Source organism: Phyllobates terribilis, unplaced genomic scaffold (genome assembly GCF_046119375.1).
Source record: "Phyllobates terribilis strain yellow unplaced genomic scaffold, ASM4611937v1 Scaffold_11__3_contigs__length_659146591, whole genome shotgun sequence".
Taxonomy (NCBI): domain Eukaryota; kingdom Metazoa; phylum Chordata; class Amphibia; order Anura; family Dendrobatidae; genus Phyllobates; species Phyllobates terribilis.
The window spans coordinates 217,949,471-217,971,933 of NW_027362771.1; the positions used below are offsets into that span (position 1 = coordinate 217,949,471).

Below are 22,463 nucleotides of genomic sequence, written 5' to 3' on the forward strand. Positions count from 1 at the left end.
TGTTTTTCCACTTTAATTTTGGGGGTGACTCCAAATCCAGGCCTCCATTGGTTAATAAATTTGATTTCCATTGATGATTTTTGTGTGATTTTGTTGTCAGCACATTCAACTTTGTACAGAACAAAGTATTCAATGAGAATATTTCATTCATTCAGATCTAGGATGTGTTATTTCAGTGTTCCCTTTATTTTTTTGAGCAGTGTATATAGAGTCATTACAAACAGAGTGATCTATTTCAAGTGTTTATTTCTGTTAATCTTGATGATTATGGCTTTAAGCCAATGAAAACACAAAAGTCATTATCTCAGTAAATTAGAATACTTTATAACAACAGCTTGAAAAATGATTTTAAAATCCGAAAAATTGGCCTACTGAAATGTATGTTCAGTAAATGCACGCAATACTTGCTTGGGGCTCCTTTTGCATCAATTACTCCATCAATGCGGCGTGGCATGGAGGCGATCAGTCTGTGGCACTGCTGAGGTGTTATGGAAGCCCAGGTTGCTTTGATAGCAGCCTTCAGCTCGTCTGCATTGTTGGGTCTGGTGTCTCTCATCTTCCTCTTGACAATACCCCATAGATTCTCTATGGGGTTAAGGTTTGCTGGCCAACCAATCACAGTGATACTGTTGTTTTTAAACCAGGTATTGGTACTTTTGCCACTTTTACCATGCGGTGAGTGTCATAAATAAAAACCCAAAAAAACAATTCCTGAATTGCTGGATTTTGTTCATGCTGCCTCCCAAAAATCAGAATAGAAAGTGATAAAAAAATGTCATGTGAGCGAAAATGGTACCAATAAAAACGTCAACTCATCCTGCAAAAAACTAGCCATCACATGATTCTGTTGGCCAAAATATGGGAAAATTTTAGCTCTCCAAGTATGGGGATGCAGAACCTTTTTTTTTTTTAAAAGCGTTTTTTAGTGTGTGACAGCTGCCAAACATAAAACCCCGATATAAAACTGGTATCGCTGTAATCATACCGACCCGAAGAATAAAGTCGTCTAATCACTTATACCACACGAGGAACGGCGTAAAAAATAAATAAAACCAATTCTTCACCTGCTGTTGATTTGTTCATTCTGCCTCCCAGAGATCTCAGTAAGGCTCAGCGCACATTTATCCTGCACTCTATGCTGAGCGCTTACATCTGGGTTTCTGTGAAAATCTCTGAAATACATGGTTCAGACAGAACCCCCGACGGAATATTCCCAATAATGGGGCAGATGGGGTCACTGTGGACTCTGTCTTTCCTATGATTTGGTGCTGATGTTCAAATGATGAAAAATATGGAAAAAAATGGAAAAACATCTCGATTTATTTAGTATCGAGTTATGAGCGCACGCAGAGAAATATACACACTTACATGCCTTGGCATGCTATCAACCATATGCTATTTATGGTTATCTGTGGAGTGTTCTGCGTTGCTGAATGCACTTGGGCGCACAAATCATCCATATCCACTGCTGGCAGCTTCTACAATTGCTGACCAATGGTGTCACAGATGTGCTCAATGACAGACAAGTTCAGAGATGCTATAGGCCATGGTAACACATTTAGTTCACATATGCTGCTCACAGTAATACAAACAACGTGTGGCTTGGTATTGTCGAGCTGAATAACGGCTCTTGAGTCATTTTGGTGAAATAGCAGTACCACTTGTTCCACGACCAAAGCATTGTAACACCAAGCTGTTAGTGCATCTGGCCTCCTCATTGCATTGCTCACGTGGTCTCATTAGATTAGAAGAGTGGCGTAGTGACCCATTATGTAGTTCAAGTGACAAAAGACATCACATACCAAGCCTAAGAAGTGAAACAGTGTCTACATAAACAATCAGAAGGCATTTGCACGCATTGGGCTATGAACCTACAAAGAATGGAGAGGTCTGTAATTTTTATCATAGATACACTTGAACTGTGAGAGACAGAATCTAAAAAGAAAAAAACAGAAAATCACATTGTATGATTTTTAACTAATTACATTTCATTTTATTGCATGAAATAAGTATTTGATCACCTACCAACCAGCAAGAATTCTGGCTCTCACAGACCTGTTAGTTTTTCTTTAAGAAGCCCTCCCACTCTGCACTCATTACCTGTATTAAATGCACCTGTATAAAAGACACCTGTCAACATAATCAATCACACTCCAGTCTTCCTCGGTCTGGGGCTCCATGCAACATCTCGCCTCGTGGGGTAAGGTTGATTCTGAGAAAAGTTAGAAATCAGCCCAGAACTACAAGGGAGGGATTAGTCAATAACCTGAAGAGAGCTGGGACCACAGTCTCAAACATTACCATTAGTAACACACTATGCCGTCAAGGATTAAAATCCCGAAGGCACACAAGGTCCCCCTGCTCACGCCAGCACATGTCCAGGTCCGTTTGAAGTTCACCAATGACCATCTGGATGATCCAGAGGAGGCATAGGAGAAGGGAGACCAAAATAGAACTTTTTGGTATCAACTCCACTCACCGTGTTTGGAGGACAGGAAGGATGCGTACAACCCCAACAACACCGTCCCAACCGAGAAGCAAGGTGGGGAAACATCATACTTTGGGGGTGCTTTCTGCAAAAGGGGCAGGATGACTGCACCATATTGAAGGGAGGATGATAGGGTCATGTATAGTGAGATTTTGGCCAACAACCTTCTTCCCTCAGTAAGAGCATTGAAGATGGGTTGTGGCTGGGTCTTTCAGCATAACAGTGACCCGAAATACACAGCCAGGGTAACTAAGGAGTTAAGCCAGTCTCCAGACCTGAACCCAATAGAAAATCTTTGGAGGAAGTTGAAACTCAATGTTGCCCAGCATCAGCCCCGAAACCTGAAAGATCTGGAGAAGATCTGTATGGAGGAGTGGGCCAAAATCCCTGCTGCAGTGTGTGCAAACTGGGTCAGGAACTACAGGAAATGTCTGACCACTGTAATTGCAAACAAAGATTTTTGTACCAAATATTAAGTTCTGTTTTTCGATTGTATGAAATACTTTTTTTTCATGCAATAAAATGCAAATTAATTAATGTAATTTTCTGGTTTGTATTTTTAGATTGTGTCTCTCACAGGTGAAGTGTACCATTGATAAAAATTACAGAAATCTCCATTCTTTGTAGGTGGGAAAACTTGCAAAATTGGAAGCTTATCAAATACTTATTTTCCCCAATGTATCTGTATTCAGTGGCGCAGTGTGGGAGGATTTCTTATTCAGGAAACAAATGTGTACATATATGTGCCCTTTTTTATTTTTCAGGGGTGCAGTGATTAGTGCACCAAATTGCAGTGACCCAGTGTTAGGACGTTGATATGAAAGTTTGACAAGATGAAGAAGAAAAAGACTTGAAATCAGACGAGACATAAGCAGTGAGTTACTGGATATAAATATTTATTCTGTATAGGGATACGTTTACACGGAGCAATCGGCAGCACTAAACGACCACTAATTGGTAAAGGATTACTGATCGGCAGTCATTTACTATGGTCTATCTGTTTAAACAGTCTATTAAAGAAGTGGTCCAAAACGAAATTTTATTTAATATCATATTCTAATCTTTTTTTCTAATATAGTTTAATTAAATTTCCTATCCTTCCCTCACTACACTCTCTGCTTTATTTTTTTTTTTACTACTTCCTCTTTGATGACGCTTTATTTGAGAAGCCCAGTGCATGCTGGGATACTCAAACGATGCATCAGTGACCCCCGCAACCTCTTCCCCCTCTCTGACATGAAGTGTCATCAATGATGTTCATTTCAGGGGCTGGGCTAGTCCTTGCTCTACTGTGCATGTGTCGATTATCAATTCCGGTGTATGCTCAGTAGATTCCTTTCACTGTGCACTATTCTACCCAGTGCACAGTAACAATGCGATCTCTCGGCGGCTCTAATCAGAAGTGACATTACTTGTGGGGGCGGCGCTGGTCTTTGCCCAATCATTCTCTCCTTACAATGTGCACTGACCATGCGCTCTGTTGCTGTCTTGTCACTTCTGATCACAGTTACCGAGAGAGTGCATTGTCACTGTGCACTGGGAAGAACAGTGCATAGTGACAGGAATCTACTGAGCGTCCGTCGGAATTGAGAACCGACAAATGCTCAGTACAGCAGGGACTAACCCAGCCCCTGAAACGGAGGTCACTGATAATGCTTCTTTTCAGAAGGGGAAAAGGTTGCGGCAGTGACCTGACCACACTTTATTTCAGTATCCCAGCATGCAGTGGGGATTCTCAAATGAAGCGTCATCAAAGAGGAAGTTGTAGAAAAAAAATAAAACAGTTAGATAGTGTTATTGCCACAACCTCTGCCCCCTAGCTGAAACACAGCATCATCAGTAATGCCCGTTTCAAGCCCGCTTCCCTGCCCTACTGAGCATGCATTGGTTGTATGTTCTGATGTATGCTCAGCAGATTCTGTCAGATGAGGTGGCAAAAACCTGATGACAGATTCCCTTTAAATGGTAAAACACTGGGTAACACTGTCATGAAAAAGACCTGGTGGTATGGGTGGACAGCAAACTCAACTTTACTGAGTAATATAAAAAAGTTTGTGGATACAGCTCACCTATCAAATATATGTATGGTATGTTGTAATCTGGTTCCTGGGTAGTCCACTCCACTGTGCACGGATAAAGCGTGTAAGGTATCAATCAGCTTTGTTCAAAGTGATAAAAAGGAGATTTTAATACCAGGAAAGTGAATAAAAAGCAAAAATTCTTTATTGTGACTTTATTAAAATAGTAACCTGGGAATAACAAAAAATATCTGAGGTGTTTTGAGTCTTAATCTGGAATTAAACGCATTAGGTATTATTTATGCCCATGCTACTATTATAATGAAGTAACAATAAAGAATTTTTGCTTTTAAGCTAATTCACTCTGCTGGATTGAAAAAACGTTTCATTACTTTAATCAATTTAGTGAATAGTGCAAAACAGCTTCTGTCAAAGCGAATAAAATCATGGGATGCATTAAAAGAGGAATGGATGGTCAATACAAGAACATAGTATTGCCTTTATACAAGTCACTAGTGCTGTAACTAGTGCGACACTTATACACTGGAGCACAATATTGTACTCAGCAGTCTAAGAAGGACATAGACCTAGAGTTAGTACAAAGAAGAGCAACCAGGGTTAAAGGAATGAGAGTACTAAAATACCAAAACAGGTTATCAAATCTGGGGTTATTCAGTGTGGAAAAACAAAGGCTTAGGGGTGATGTTATTACTATGTACAAACATATGAACGGACAGCATACACTGTGTGCAGAATTATTTGGCAGCTTGTTTTCCTCTGGCAAATTGGGCCAAAAAAGAAATGTAAATGGGTATTCGTATATGTAGTAGGTGTACTAATAATATTAGCAAATCCCTCCAATCAGAAATGTAGTAAAAGGCTGTGTGCCCACTATGCGTCTGGTAGAAGGTCTGCAATGTTCCCCAATGATAATCCGCATGTGCTGTGCACATGCTGCGGAAATTTCCGCTGCGGATTATCTTTGTGGAAAAAAATGCAGCACTACCATTTATTTTGCGGAATCGCGGCGTTTTAGCTGCCATTGACTTGCATTGGTACGCATGACATCTGCATGACTACACGTGCACATGCGGTTCAATGCGCGGATGGTACCCGGGTCTGGAGAAGAGGAGACTCTCCTCCAGACCCAGGTACCATAGTACCTGTAGTTAAAAAAGAATTAAAATAAATAAAACCCTTATACTCACCTTTCCGGCGACCCCCGGTCTCCTCTGAGCGGTGCTGCTGTCTCCTTGGCTTCCGGCGGTGGTCTGTAAGGACCTTCCATGACATCATTTAGTCATGTGACGGTCACGCGACCGCTGACGTCAGCGGTCAGGTGATGGTCGCGTGACCATCACATGACTAAATGACGTCATGGAAGGTCCTTACAGACCACCGCCGGAAGCCAAGGAGACAGTGCTTTTTAGAGCACTGGGAGCCGCCAAAGATACTGGACGCATCGCTAAGGAGACCGGGGGCCATCTGAAGGCGAGTATAATGTTTTTTATTCTTTTTTCTTACTATTGATGCTGCATTTGCAGCATCGTAACTTGGTCACACTATATAAATCCATGCCGGTTACATGGATTTATATAGTGTGACCAAGCGTCAAGCACTTTTCCAAGTGATGCTAAATTTGCTTGGAAAAGCGCTTGACAACCCGCATGCGAAATCGCATGTTAAAAATGCTTCACTTACATTTCTACCTGGCAGAAAAAACGCGTGTAAAATCCACATACGTTTTTTCTGCCAGAGAGATGCAGAAACGCTCAGGAAAAATCCGGAGCATTTCTGCATCGTGGGCACATAGCCTGACTCTGATTTGCTATGTCTCTTTCCTCATGTGCAGGCATTGCAGCACCTTAGGTATCCATGGTTATGTCCACTAGCAACTAGCTAACTGTCATTATATCAGTGGTCGTAACCATGGATACCTAAGGTCCTGCAATGCCTGTACATGAAGAAAGCGACATAGCGAATCAGACAAACTATACTACATTTCTAATTGGAGGTATTTGCTAATATATATGACTTAATATATATATATATGAGTTAATGTGCATACTCTGTACTTTCCCCGGCCTCTTAAAGCACTGACTCTATATACTGTGCACAGCACGTGTGCTGGGGACTATTGATTTGCTTTGGATTTTGTCTTTTAAGCCTACACTGATTACTGATATGTGTTGTGGAATTCATTCATTAGCTGCTATAGTTAATCATTTTTTGGTATTTGATAATGATACTTGTCTTGTACTGTACCCTGTTTGAGGTGCTTTTTTATCCTTTTTTATATTATTGTGTGTTTCTTAATGTAATAATAAAAAATTATTCTATTTTAATACAGTTATATGAAAAAGTTTGGGCACCCCTATTAATCTTAAGCTTAATGTTTTATAAAAATTGGTGTTTTTGCAACACCTATTTCAGTTTGATATATGTAATAACTGTTGGACACAGTAATGTTTCTGCCTTGAAATGAGGTTTATTGTACTAACAGAAAATGTGCAATCTGCATTCAAACAAAATTTGACAGGTGCATAAGTATGGGCACCCTTATCATTTTCTTGTTTTAAATACTCCTACCTACTTTTTACTGACTTGCTAAAGCACTTTTTTTGGTTTTGTAACCTCATTGAGCTTTGAACTTCATAGCCAGGTGTATGCAATCATGAGAAAAGCTACTTAAAGTGGCCACTTGCAAGTTGTTCTCCTGTTTGAATCTCCTCTGAAGAGTGGCATCATGGGCTCCTCAAAACAACTGTCAAATGATCTGAAAACAAAGATTATTCAACATAGTTGTTCAGGGGAAGGATACAAAAAGCTGTCTCAGCGATTTAACCTGTCAGTTTCCACTGTGAGGAACATAGTAAGGAAATGGAAGAACACAGGGACAGTTCTTGTTAAGGCCAGAAGTGGCAGGCCAAGAAAAACATCAGAAAGGCAGAGATGAAGAATGGTGAGATCAGTCAAGGACAATCCTCAGACCACCTCCAGAGAGCTGCAGCATCAACTTGCTGCAGATGGTGTCACTGTGCATCGGTCAACTATACAACGCACTTTGCACAAGGAGAAGCTGTATGGGAGAGTGATGCGAAAGAAGCCGTTTCTGCAAGCACGCCACAAACAGAGTCGGCTGAGGTATGCAAAAGCACATTTGGAGAAGCCAATTTCTTTTTGGAAGAAGGTCCTGTGGACTGATGAAACCAAGATTGAGTTGTTTGGTCATACAAAAAGGCGTTATGCATGGCGGCAAAAAAACACAGTATTCCAAGAAAAACACTTGCTACCCACAGTAAAATTTGGTGGAGGTTCCATCATGCTTTGGGGCTGTGTGGCCAATGCCGGCACCGGGAATCTTGTTAAAGTTGAGGGACGCATGGATTCCACTCAGTATCAGCAGATTCTTGACAATAATGTTCAAGAATCAGTGATAAAGTTGAAGTTACGCAGGGGATGGATCTTTCAGCAAGACTATGATACAAAACACCGCTCCAAATCTACTCAGGCATTCATGCAGAGGAACAATTACAATGTTCTGGAATGGCCATCCCAGTCCCCAGACCTGAATATCATTGAACATCTGTGGGATCATTTGAAGTGGGCTGTCCATGCTCGGCGACCATCAAACTTAACTGAACTGGAATTGTTTTGTAAAGAGGAATGGTCAAAAATACCTTCATCCAGGATCCAGGAAATCATTAAAAGCTACAGGAAGCGACTAGAGGCTGTTATTTTTGCAAAAGGAGGATCTACTAAATATTAATGTCACTTTTCTGGTGAGGTGCCCATACTTATGCACCTGTCAAATTTTGTTTGACTGCAGATTGCACATTTTCTGTTAGTACAATAAACCTCATTTCAAGGCAGAAACATTACTGTGTCCAACAGTTATTACATATATCAAACTGAAATAGGTGTTGCAAAAACACCAATTTTTATAAAACATTAAGCTTCAGATTAATAGGGGTGCCCAAACTTTTTCATATAACTGTATATTTGCTGGCATAGTTTGGTTAATGATCACAAGTGTAGATCTGGTACCAAACTCATTGATTAATAAACAGTCAACAGGGTTGCAAAAAACGTGTTAAGAAAAAAAAAAGACGCATATTAATTGCCAAAGATTTGAGAAGAATCAAATGTGTAGTGACCAGGAACCCATTATCCTCCAGTGCTGTCATATCCAATAACTCTGGAATTATATAATAGATAAAAAAAGGCAGCGAAAATAAGATACTAAAAACTGACCACTTTAGACCTGGTGATAGGTCCTCTTTAAGACTAGGTTTACACTTGCGGTTTGACATTCTGTTTGTTATGAGAGTGTAGCAACTCACTCAGGAAAATAGGTAACACACTAAAAACTGCAACTGACCCTGCCTGTTCCTGTACAGACTAGAGATCCTGGCCCCACAATCACCGCGTGAGCTGAGAAAACCCTAACCACAGACTTAAAGATGGCAAGTCAGACCTATGCTGCCTGAAAGGCAGTCGGGAGCTTCACTTTTCTCCTAAAGAACTGGAGGGCAGAGAAGAGTACAAATTACCTACAGAAGGGAAAGTGTGCTGAAATAGAAAGCGATACCAGAGCGAGTAAAAGAAAACATGAAATACAAAATAAAGGACTAAGCTCATACTGTTAGAGAATATGCTACATACTTCCTAAAAAGAAACAGAAGATAGGTACAGGGTAAAGAATATAAACAGCAGAGAGATAAACCCTAGCTGGTCTTTCACTGACTGGCTTAAACTACAGCAGTATGGCTGGACATAGAATCATAGAATCATAGAATGGTAGAGTTGGAAGGGACCTCCTGGGTCATCTGGTCCAACCCCCTGCTCAAAGCAGGATTCACTAGATCATCTCAGACAGATGTCTGTCCAGCCTCTGTTTGAAGACGTCCATTGAAGGGGAACTCACCACCTCTCGTGGCAGCCTGTTCCACTCATTAATCACCCTAACTGTCAAAAAGTTTTTTCTAATATCTGATCTGTGTCTCCTCCCATTCAGTTTCATCCCATTGCTTCTAGTCTTTCCTTGTGCAAATGAGAATAAAGATGATCCTTCTACAATGTGACAGCCCTTGATATATTTGTAGACAGCTATTAAGTCTCCTCTCAGTCTTCTTTTTTGCAAGCTAAACATTCCCAAATCCTGCAACCGTTCCTCATAGGACATGGTTTGCAGACCAGTCACCATTCTGGTCGCTCTTCTCTGAACTTGCTCCAGTTTGTCTATGTCTTTTTTAAAATGTGGTGCCCAAAACTGTACACAGTATTCCAGATGAGGTCTGACCAAAGAGGAGTAAAGACCGATAATGACTTCACGTAATCTAGACTGTATGTTTCTGTTAATACATCCCAGAATTGTATTTGCCTTTTTTGCTGCTGCATCACACTGTTGACTCATGTTCAGTCTATGATCTATTAGTATACCCAAGTCTTTTTCACATGTACTGTTGCTTAGCTCTATTCCTCCCATTCTGTATATGCTTTTTTCATTTTTATTGCCCAGATGTAGTACTTTGCATTTTTCCCTGTTAAAAACCATTCTGTTGGTTGCTGCCCACTGCTCCAGTTTATTTAGGTCTTTTTGAATCCTCTCTCTCTCTTCTCTAGTATTAACTATCACCATCAGGAAATAGCAGCAGGGGGAAAGTATATATAGCCGCACCCGAAAGGTGATAGGGCAGACATATGAGTAAATGAAAACACCTGTTACCCTAAAAAGAGTCAAGCAAGTATATCAGAAACTAAACACCCAGATGAAAGGTGTGTCTGCTGTGGCTCGGCAGTCAGAGACGATGACTACAAAGCTCAGGCTCAAGGGTTCAAACCCAGACGCATGACACTGTTTTCAAGATCAGACAATGGGAATTAATGTCAAGAACTCATTATTATCATAGCGGATGCAAACGAAAACACTATTATGGAGTCAGCCAGAGTTCTGTTATGTGTCAGTTTTTATAATAAGAAAAAAGTTCTGCATTCTTTGCTTTTTCTTCCATTCTAAAAACTGACAACGAACCAGACAGACCTAATAATAATCAACGGGGCCTCTCTATTGCCATTTGCATTCATTTTGCAATGGATTTTGTAAGTATTTGTAAGCCAGAATCGGGAGTGGGACAATCAAAGGAAAAGTATAATAGAAACACGTCACCACTTCTGTATTTATCACCCACTCCTGGGTTTGGCTTACAAATAGGTAAAATACTCATCAAATTCTTAACTTGTGAACATAGCCTTAAAGGGGTTCTCTTGAGTTGGTGTATTCAGGAGTGCTCCGCTCTTCAGCCCCAGGTCTGAGTGCTCCGCTCTTCTTACCCAAATCTGAGTGCTCCGCTCTTCAGCCCCAGGTCTGAGTGCTCCACTTTTCTTACCCAGATCTGAGTGCTCCGCTCTTCAGCCCCAGGTCTGAGTGCTCCGCTCTTCTTACCCAGATCTGAGTGCGCCGCTCTTCAGCCCCAGATCTGAGTGCTCCGCTCTTCAGCCCCAGATCTGAGTGCTCCGCTCTTCAGCCCCAGATCTGAGTGCTCCGCTCTTCAGCCCCAGATCTGAGTGCTCCGCTCTTCAGCCCCAGATCTGAGTGCTCCGCTCTTCAGCCCCAGATCTGAGTGCTCCGCTCTTCAGCCCCAGATCTGTGTGCTCCTGAAGACTGACAGGTTAGACCAGTAGCATGGTGACACCACTGGCCAGTGCTGAGCTCTCTCCCAGGCTGCTTGCAGAGGGAGCGTTGCCTCTGCAGTGTGGGAGAAGCACAGGGGCACAGGGGCCTGCTAGACTCAGTGATCCAGGCAGCTTCAGAGTGGCGCCAGCCGCTTCTGGTCCACATACGCCTTAACCAGTGACTGGGCACGCTGGGACTCCACAGTGGTCGGTAACCTAGGCAATGAACTGAATACAATCTAACTAAAAATCCCAAAATTTAGAGTGAGAACTGACTGAGGGGTAAGTTGTAAAGTTGCTTGTTTTTACAAACACTTTATAGTTTTACCCATTTACACTCTTGAGACAATGCTGTAAATGGAACAAGTAAGCGGAAAGCCCAAATGCAGGTGTGACTGTAGCCTTAGAGGTGACTGTGTCTAGGCATGCGACATATGTGTAGGCACTCACATAGCGCCATTGCTCCTGTCATCTCTCACACTGTAGGCTCCGCTTAGACCCAGTGAGGCTGGTGTACATCCTCCCCCTCCCACATGCAGCCCTGCAGCTCACCATGTACACACAGTCAGTACACAGTCACAGGCGGAGGAGAAGGCTGCAGCGCGCAACAAGTGCAGCCGCTCCCTCCTAAACTTGTGCGGAGGAGCCGCCGGCAGACACGGGCGGACCGGGCTCACACCACGCCCCCTGCTTGTGGAAACAGTCTGGAACTCAACGTGTCCGGAAAGGTGTGCGCAGCGGACAGCGCCGGGAAAGGGGAAGTCGGCCGCTGCCAGCGGCCACTGGAGGATGTTGGACCCGTCTTCCAGCGAAGAAGAGTCGGATGAGTTACTGGAAGAAGACCGGAGAGATGTGCTGGTTGTCACCGCTCCTCACCGGACCGTGCACGCTGCTCCCCGCGATCCCAGAGACGCCGCTGTGCGCTCCACCCTGGCCAGACCCGCCAGCCCCAGCCCGTCCACCGGCAGCGAGGGCAGAGAGGAGCAGGAGCGGGCGCAGCGGGAGGAGCGGGAGCGCAGGAGCCGCTTACAGCTCTACGTCTTCGTTATGAGGTGCATAGCCTACCCGTTCAACGCCAAGCAGCCCACGGACATGACCCGGCGACAGCAGAAGGTGAGCGCCCCCATCTGCCACTGCGAGGACGAGGAGAGGGGTGTGCTGGTGAGGGGGGGACTGTCACCTGTATAGGGCTGGTGAGGGGGGGACTGTCACCTGTATAGGGCTGGTGAGGGGGGGGGCTGTCACCTGTATAGGGCTGGTGAGGGGGGGACTGTCACCTGTATAGGGCTGGTGAGGGGGGGACTGTCACCTGTATAGGGCTGGTGAGGGGGGGACTGTCACCTGTATAGGGCTGGTGAGGGGGGGACTGTCACCTGTATAGGGCTGGTGAGGGGGGGACTGTCACCTGTATAGGGCTGGTGAGGGGGGGACTGTCACCTGTATAGGGCTGGTGAGGGGGGGGACTGTCACCTGTATAGGGCTGGTGAGGGGGGGGACTGTCACCTGTATAGGGCTGGTGAGGGGGGGACTGTCACCTGTATAGGGCTGGTGAGGGGGGGACTGTCACCTGTATAGGGCTGGTGAGGGGGGGGACTGTCACCTGTATAGGGCTGGTGAGGGGGGGGACTGTCACCTGTATAGGGCTGGTGAGGGGGGGGACTGTCACCTGTATAGGGCTGGTGAGGGGGGGGACTGTCACCTGTATAGGGCTGGTGAGGGGGGGGACTGTCACCTGTATAGGGCTGGTGAGGGGGGGGACTGTCACCTGTATAGGGCTGGTGAGGGGGGGGACTGTCACCTGTATAGGGCTGGTGAGGGGGGGGACTGTCACCTGTATAGGGCTGGTGAGGGGGGGGACTGTCACCTGTATAGGGCTGGTGAGGGGGGGGACTGTCACCTGTATAGGGCTGGTGAGGGGGGGGACTGTCACCTGTATAGGGCTGGTGAGGGGGGGGGACTGTCACCTGTATAGGGCTGGTGAGGGGGGGGGACTGTCACCTGTATAGGGCTGGTGAGGGGGGGCGGGCTGTCACCTGTATAGGGCTGGTGAGGGGGGGCGGGCTGTCACCTGTATAGGGCTGGTGAGGGGGGGCGGGCTGTCACCTGTATAGGGCTGGTGAGGGGGGGCGGGCTGTCACCTGTATAGGGCTGGTGAGGGGGGGCGGGCTGTCACCTGTATAGGGCTGGTGAGGGGGGGCGGGCTGTCACCTGTATAGGGCTGGTGAGGGGGGGGCGGGCTGTCACCTGTATACGGCCGGTGAGAAGGGGGGGGGGGGGGCGGGCTGTCACCTGTATAAGGCTGGTGACGAGGGGGGCTGTCACCTGTATAAGGCTGGTGACGAGGGGGGCTGTCACCTGTATAAGGCTGGTGACGAGGGGGGCTGTCACCTGTATAAGGCTGGTGACGAGGGGGGCTGTCACCTGTATAAGGCTGGTGACGAGGGGGGCTGTCACCTGTATAAGGCTGGTGACGAGGGGGGCTGTCACCTGTATAAGGCTGGTGACGAGGGGGGCTGTCACCTGTATAAGGCTGGTGAGGGGTCGGGGTCGGGCTGTCACCTGTATACGGATGGTGGCGGGCGAGGGAGGGGGCTGTCACCAGTATACGGCTGGTGAGGGGTCGGGCTGTCACCTGTATACGGATGGTGGCGGGCGAGGGAGGGGGCTGTCACCTGTATACTGCTGGTGAGGGGGGGGGGCGGGCTGTCACCTGTATACGGCTGGTGAGGGGGGGCGGGCTGTCACCTGTATACGGCTGGTGAGGGGGGGCGGGCTGTCACCTGTATACGGCTGGTGAGGGGTCGGGCTGTCACCTGTATACGGATGGTGGCGGGCGAGGGAGGGGGCTGTCACCTGTATACTGCTGTTGAGGGAGGGGGCTGTCACCTGTATACGGCTGGCGAGGTGGGGGGGGGGGGGCTGTCACCTGTATACGGCTGGTACCTCTATAAGGCTGGTGGCGAGGGGGGGGCTGTCATCTGTATACGGCTGGTGAGGGGGGGGCTGTCATATAGTTATATACAAGTTGTTTGGAGGGATTTACCCAACAGTGGGAAGAGGTGTCTAAATGTACTTGGGATATGCATTACTAAGGTGAGGGGTCTCTACCGTTGGGCAGTGGCGGTATGCAGGATTATTGTGGTGAGGGGTCTCCACCGGTGGGCAGTGGCGGTATGCAGGATTATTGTGGTGAGGGGTTTCCACCTGTGGGCAGTGGCAGTATGCAGGATTACTGTGGTGAGGGGTCTCCACCGGTGGGCAGTGGCAGTATGCAGGATTACTGTGGTGAGGGGTCTCCACCGGTGGGTAGTGGCGGTATGCAGGATTACTGTGGTGAGGGGTCTCCACCGGTGGGTAGTGGCGGTATGCAGGATTACTGTGGTGAGGGGTCTCCACCGGTGGGTAGTGGCGGTATGCAGGATTACTGTGGTGAGGGGTCTCCACCGGTGGGTAGTGGCGGTATGCAGGATTACTGTGGTGAGGGGTCTCCACCGGTGGGTAGTGGCGGTATGCAGGATTATTGTGGTGAGGAGTCTCCACCGGTGGGCAGTGGCGGTATGCAGGATTATTGTGGTGAGGGGTCTCCACCGGTGGGCAGTGGCGGTATGCAGGATTATTGTGGTGAGGGGTCTCCAACTGTGGGCAGTGGCGGTATGCAGGATTATTGTGGTGAGGAGTCTCCACCGGTGGGCAGTGGCGGTATGCAGGATTATTGTGGTGAGGGGTCTCCACCGGTGGGCAGTACACAGTAGTTTTTTGCCGAGGGGATAGAGTGGAAGAGCGGCTGCTGACTACGTGTGATGTGCTTTGCTTCCCAGTGTTCATCTTGTGGTGTGCACACACATATATATAGATTCATCACTATGCGCTACTTCATAATGTCAGAGATTACTAGAAATTAATTATCACCTTCCATTTAATGATCTCACGGCAGCCTGATAGCAGGGAGCTGGCTACAGGAGGGCTAATGCCATCTGCTTTCCTGGTATGAATGGGGCACATATAATAGGCGCATCCTATGCCAGCAGTTTTGGTGTTTTTTTGTTTTGTTTTAGAAATGTCTTTATAACACATGATAGATAAGCTGCTCTTCTCCTTTACTTACAGCGGTTAGTGATCCTGGTCACTGCATTGATCTGTCATACTTTTATAACACTTTTTAGTAAAAGCTACAGTTGTTTCTGATTCCTCAGTAACCGGCATCATGTCAGTCACTGTTTCTCTTGCCGCTAACCAATGACCTATTCACACAATGTGTGGAAAATATAATACCCAGAGCAGGGGCGGACACAGACTGTAGTGGGCCCCTGTGCAAGAAATTTTTTGGGCCCCCCCCCCCTGCGCTTCATAAGGCAACAAAGTTATCTAAACATAACCCCCCCCCATGTGCATCTCTCGCCCCCCCATGTGCAGCTCTCATCCCCCCCATGTGCAGCTCTCATCCCCCCCATGTGCAGCTCTCATCCCCCCCCATGTGCAGCTCTCATCCCCCCCCATGTGCAGCTCTCATCCCCCCCCCATGTGCAGCTCTCATCCCCCCCCATGTGCAGCTCTCATCCCCCCCATGTGCATCTCTCATCCCCCCCATGTGCAGCTCTCATCCCCCCCCCATGTGCAGCTCTCATCCCCCCCCATGTGCAGCTCTCATCCCCCCCCATGTGCAGCTCTCATCCCCCCCATGTGCATCTCTCATCCCCCCCATGTGCATCTCTCAACCCCCCCCATGTGCATCTCTCATCCCCCCCCATGTGCATCTCTCATCCCCCCCACTCCTAGTTAACTACTTGTATTTAAAACAAATAAAACTCGTTATACTTACCCCCATGCGATCCCTGCAGAATCCTGGCGCTCGTCCACGTCGCTGCCACCAGACGGTGCCACATGCATAGCCATCAGCTTTTGTTTTGGCCAAAAGATTTTTAAAGCCGCCACCACGATAAGGTAGACTCTTCTGGCAGGGCCCTACTCTAACCTATTAAAATTTTCTTAAAATATCCAATACTCTTTTTAGATATATTTTTATTTAGTTTTCTTTAAGGGAATGTGTCATATACATTTTTTTTTAAAAATGACCAATAATACCACATACAGGGAATACTGCCACACCATGACCAGACCACATATTACCACAACATAGTCACCGAATAATACCACACAGAAGGGAGAAAAACTGCCACACCATGACCAGACCACATATTACCACAACATAGTCACCGAATAATACCACACAGAAGGGGGAAAAACTGCCACACCATGACCAGACCACATATTACCACCACATTACTAATATTACCACCACATTACTAATATTACCATAAGTGTCATTATGCACGGGAGCTCTATACATGGTATGTATAATGTAAGTGTCCAGGTAATCTAGTGATCACCAGTGACATTATACACAGGAGCTCTGTATATAGTGTCAGTGTACAGGTAATACAGTGATCACCAGTGACATTATACACAGGAGCCCGGTACATAGTATATAGTGTAAGTGTACATGTAATACACTGACTCACTGGTGACGTCTCTAGGTGAAGTCCTTCAGCTACGCTTTTCTCCTTCATCCAGCACAGACCGCCATTACGTCTTCCAGCCAGGACTCGTCTCTGCATAAAATAACACAGTTATCTAGAGCACATTCCCCAACTTCTACATTACGCAGCTGAATACAGACGTGTATCCACCATCAATATATGGTTAGTTATTATACAACCTACCATTCCAAATATAAATTGTAATCCACCACGGTGCCCCCATTAACTGTAAATAGGCACTTAATATATAATTTAATTAGAACCTCTACTCTTTCCGCCAATTTGTTACCAGTTACACTCCTGCATCCGCAACGCCCCCTACTCTATACTTCCTGCTCCCCGCATTCATTATTTACATGCACCCCCTGCCCCAATTCATTATATCATGTCCTGCTCTCCCCACCCCATCATCATTTATCATTTACTGTCCCCCACCCCACATTCATTATGTGCAGCTCATTATCCCCCTACTCCCAATTCCCCCATGTGCAGCTCATTTTCTCCCAATTCCCCCATGTGCAGCTCTCACCCCCCCATGTGCACATCTCTCATCCCCCTCCCCCACATGTGCCCCTCTCTCATCCCCCTCCCCCACATGTGCACCTCTCTCATCCCCCTCCCCCACATGTGCACCTCTCTCATCCCCCTCCCCCACATGTGCACCTCTCTCATCCCCCTCCCCCACATGTGCACCTCTCATCCCCCTCCCCCACATGTGCACCTCTCTCATTCCCCCTCCCCCACATGTGCACCTCTCTCATCCCCCTCCCCCACATGTGCACCTCTCTCATCCCCCTCCCCCACATGTGCACCTCTCTCATTCCCCTCCCCCACATGTGCACCTCTCTCATCCCCCTCCCCCACATGTGCACCTCTCTCATCCCCCTCCCCCACATGTGCACCTCTCTCATCCCCCTCCCCCACATGTGCACCTCTCTCATCCCCCTCCCCCACATGTGCACCTCTCTCATCCCCCTCCCCCACATGTGCCCCTCTCTCATCCCCCTCCCCCACATGTGCCCCTCTCTCATCCCCCTCCCCCACATGTGCACATCTCTCATCCCCCTCCCCCACATGTGCACCTCTCTCATTCCCCTCCCCCACATGTGCACACCTCTCATCCCCCTCCCCCACATGTGCACCTCTCTCATCCCCCTCCCCCACATGTGCACCTCCCATTCCCCCCACTCCTAGTAAATTGTATTTAAAAAAAAAAAAAAACTTGTTATACTTACCCCCATGCGATCCCTGCAGAATCCTGGCGCTCGTCCAAATCGATGACACCAGGTTCTCCTGACTTCCGGTCATGTGACGGTGCCGTCACATGACCGGAAGTCAGGGGAATCATGAAAGCGCTGCCGCAGCAGCGCAGCGCTGAGATGTTCCGGCCCCGGCGCTTAGCATGGGGCCGGGGGCCCCATGAGGAGAGAGACGCACAAGAGGGGGGCCCCCAAGGGGGCCCCTACCGGCTGGGCCCCATACTGGAGTCAGGGCAGTCATGCCCTGATGGCGGCCCTGCTGGAGGGGCCCCCTCTCCCTCGGGGCCCCCGTTCAATGAACCGGCTGCACGGGCGGTAGTTCCGCCCCTGACAGAGAATTATTTTGCTTGCCATGTGTGTTTTATCCAACACTTCATTTAATGTGCTTCCTATTATTGTATAGTCTCATTTTCATGCAAGCCTTCTGTCATACTCCTCAATGCTCACTAGTAAGTGGCATAGGTTACTGTGTGCATGATGTGCTTTTCCTGTGTAAATCCTGAGGGATTCACTCTCGGCAGTAGGCAGCCTTCTTACATGTAGGCAGGTTCTTTGCCCAAGAAGGCAGATTTATTAAAGTTCATAAATCTTTTCCAGCAAAACTGATAAACAGCCTTTTGGCATAAGACTAAATAAAATAGTCCATTCGGTTGTTCAAGGATCACACCTTCAAAATATTGTCCACTTTCCCACCGCAGTCTGACCAGAGTTCACTGCAGCTCCCACAGAGACCAGGTCTGAGATGTTTCCACCTCTACACATAGACCAACATGAGCAGCTCCGCTGTCGTTTTTTTATCCTTTTAACTTAGCTGAACCTGATGAATTGGATGGGAATGACTGGTCCTGCCCAACTCTACCTGTCATTCCTGAAAGCTTCATTTAACAAACCCTTAAGCACTCTATCAGCACTCTTTCACATCACTGAGGCCAGGAACCTCGGTGACACATACACACAAACCAGGACTTGTCCAGCTGCCATCTTACAATCCTTAAAGGGAGCCTATCACATGAAACAATGCCATTAACCTGCAAATATGGGGTTAATCCACATGATAATAGCATTCTGAACCTGCTTGGAGCCCACACTTAGAGCCCCTCTGCCAGAAGGAAATTAACTTTATTTCTCCCGGCAGCATTTGGCGTTCAGTCACGCCGGCACAGTTTCAGTCACCTCTCGATGTATAGAGAGTGGTATCTGTAACCGCACCCCTGACACTGACTGACAGCAGGATCAGCATTACAGCCTGTTGGTTGCCAAGTTTGCTGGCGACCTCTGCAGCCTAACAGGTGGCCGGCTTCCTAGGCAAGGAGCTCTGCACTTGCAAGCTCTGCTCTGCAGCTGGTTGGATGTGGTCAGCGTCAGTACCACTGTGCTCTAACCTTGATATTTATTAAAAAAATGTCTACAATTGAGGAATATAACGATGAAGCTTTTTCATATGGAAACGAACTTAAAGGGCTTGTCCCACAAACAAAGTACATATTAATTAAGAGATCTTAGAATAAAATAAACATAATCACAAATGGAGAATACTGGAATAATATAATATGTTATGTAAGAGGCGTAAAAAGCATATGGCCCAATGGCCTGTTTTAAATATGTAATGAAGGATAAAAAACTTTGAATTAATAAATAATACAGATAATAAAGTATGATGCCAGCAAAAGTGCCCCCAAACACAGTCTGATACTCTCACATTGAATTCCTCCACAGTATGATAACCCTAACAATATGATAACCCTACTGTACCCACCGGCAAAGTATGTTGACCACAACTGTGATCCCCACACCCCTTTTACATAGTCCTCAATATAGTATAATGGGCCCCACATGAAAAAAAATAAATGCTCACCTCTCCCCGGTCCTCGTTGCTCCGGTCTCGGCATCGAGCTTCTGAAGCTCTTCAGTGTTCGGCACAGCTGGCGCGAAATAGTGATGTCTTCGCGCCCACTGCTCTGAGACATCAGATGCACAGGGAGAATGATGGTGGAAGGACCATCAGCTGACACTCCCTCCTCAATCATTGCTTTCATCTGTATTGGCATCCAGGATAGATAGAAATATGGGCTCTTCAGACCAGTGGTGTGACATTTTAGGATGGTTTTTATTTGAGGGGCATCAGCAAGGACAGGAAAGATTTTCCATTTTCAGCTGTTGAGCCATTAGTTGTATTTCTGAATCTTTATATCTCCTTTGATGGTGATGAGATGCTCCTGTTGTTTAGTGTATACCAACCAAGAAAAATGCAAAGCAGATGTAGTATTGATTGCAACCAAAGACCAACTTATGTGAACCGAAACTGTGGTCCCAATTCATCAAAGTGCTTACACCAGAAAACTGTCACAAAAAAAAAGAAAAGTCTAAAATTTATTGCCCAATTCAGAATTGCGCAAAAATGTAGCAACTTTTGGTGTTTCACGCCTGTTTCGGGCAGCTCTGCCAAAATAGGCAGAGCTTGGGCGGAGCTGGGTTGGCAAATAATTAGGTTCCCCCATCAAATTCGTCAATAGTGTGTTTTATGCCAGAAATGTCGAGGTGCAAGGATGTCCACGCCACAAAGAATAGGCGCTGAATGTTATTGGGAGAATCACTTGTACAACTGTACTGTCATGTGATGGCCGATCTTAATCTGAAGTGGCAATCTTTAGTATTACACGATTGACTTTTATGATTGTCTAAAAGGAGCACAAAATGATACTGTGATTGAAACACCATAGGTGCGAACAGCGACTGAGAAAGAAACTTTCAGTTGTAGCCCTGAGCTCATGCAACAGATTTGACATTACAGCTTAAATTATAATGCTACTTCTCTGTGCAGCTTTTAAGACTCATTTAATATTTTGCTCAATTTTCTCTTGACATATTGTACCTTGAAGGAACTTTTTCGTCAAAGGTGTATTGGTAAAGGATAATTTTTTTTCTGTTTTGTAATTAAACCTGATGAGAAAAGAACAGAATGAAATTTGGGAATGTAGCAACCTTGTAAATCATGGAAATATGTTGTGACAAAGGAAACAAATTACTGGTCGTAGATACAAAGGCTAAAGGTCTCTAGAGGGTCAATTCTTCTAGTGATGGATCTGGTGTCTTGTACTATTGATCTTATACCTTTTTTATTGGCATATTTATGAAACTAGACCACCAAGGGTGTGACTACAGTGAGTCCATGGTCTGCAGTCACACCTGATCATGGAGGGGTGGGGGAAGCAAAAGGTTCCTCTGGATCAACGTTGCTGAAGAACCATGATAGCTGATATAAATTACACAGCACTACTGTTCACATTTTTTAAAAAAAGACCCCTTCATTTTATTCCTTAAAAAAAATGGTATTTAATTACTCGCTGTTCCCAGCAGGACTGTAGAGTCGGAGTCGGAACCCATTTTGGTGGAGTCGGAGTCGATATAAAATGGACTGATTCCGACTCCTAAAATATATAATGAATTGGGTAAAGTAGTTCAATGCAGTTTGTGGGAAATATTTTTTCACAAGAATTTGGGAAAGTTCTGAAATGTCCTATAAATGTCTGTCCTATTCCTGATCTAAGGGTCTAGACTTTTAGCTGAGATGAATCTGTGCTACAGTAAATTTATCACTTAAACATGAGTCATGTATGAGGGAGTCGGCGTCAGAAGTTTGGCTTACCGACTCCACAGCCCTCTTTCCCAGGGGGACTCCCAATCTAATTTCCTTATCAGTCTGTTCTTCGAGTATCGTGACAATAACGAAGTACCCACAAAGAACCTAGCATTGCAAGGAAACAGTCACTGAACCACCATAAAATGGTGTAAAATAAATAGAAAATATAGCGGCAACAAGTAAAAAAACCTCTTTGGTATTCTCTGTAAACATCTTAGTATAATGGTGTCAACAGAGCTAGCATGCACTCTGACGTGCACCATTTCTGGACGTGTACGCCTACTGGAGATGGACTGCCAGATGTAGTCTACCATGTCTGAGTGTCTGCCTCCAGTAGACGTACACACCCGAAAATTCTGCACGTCAGAGTGCATGCTAGCTCTGTTGGCACCATTATAGTCAATGGTCCCGTTGGCACATATGCCCAAATTCCGTTTTGCGGGGGGTTCGAACGTAAGCCCCGATGGAGCCATTAAAGGGGTGTCTGAACGCAATGTGAAAGCACCCTTACACAATCAAATTGAGGTTGGGTGCCATGCAGTGAGCATGTGATACTTTGCCCAATTACATGGCAACCACAATGTTTTTGGAATTCTTTTAATACGTTGCCTAGTTGTCTTTGACTAGGAGTCATCCTGTGTTGATACATTATGATCTATAGCTGGTGTGTACTGGGATATGTCCATTGAGGAGGATGTGAAGGCATAGCGTAAGCATTGTCTGATGTAGAAGTATACTCCCTAGTAAACAAGGAGCCTTCTTTCAGTCATGCATAGCCGCCATGCAAATCATTGACTTAAAAGACCATAAAATGCTTGTAAAGTATCTGGCTGTAACTGCTGCTGT

General features: G+C 46.1%; 1 protein-coding gene across 10 annotated transcripts in view; it reads left to right on the forward strand.

Moving 5' to 3' along the window:
• The first annotated feature begins 11,716 nt into the window (after positions 1–11,716).
• CADPS2 (calcium dependent secretion activator 2) overlaps positions 11,717–22,463 on the forward strand; it is a 566,401-nt gene continuing 555,654 nt past the window's right edge. For 7 of the 10 annotated variants that reach the window (XM_073652053.1, XM_073652046.1, XM_073652044.1 and 4 more), the window contains exon 1: positions 11,717–12,294. In XM_073652053.1, coding sequence (XP_073508154.1) covers positions 11,971–12,294 — 324 coding nt within the window. In that variant the 5' untranslated portion in view covers positions 11,717–11,970. The remainder of the gene's footprint in view (positions 12,295–22,463) is intronic. The other 3 variants (XM_073652049.1, XM_073652050.1, XM_073652052.1) reach the window with 1 other exon arrangement.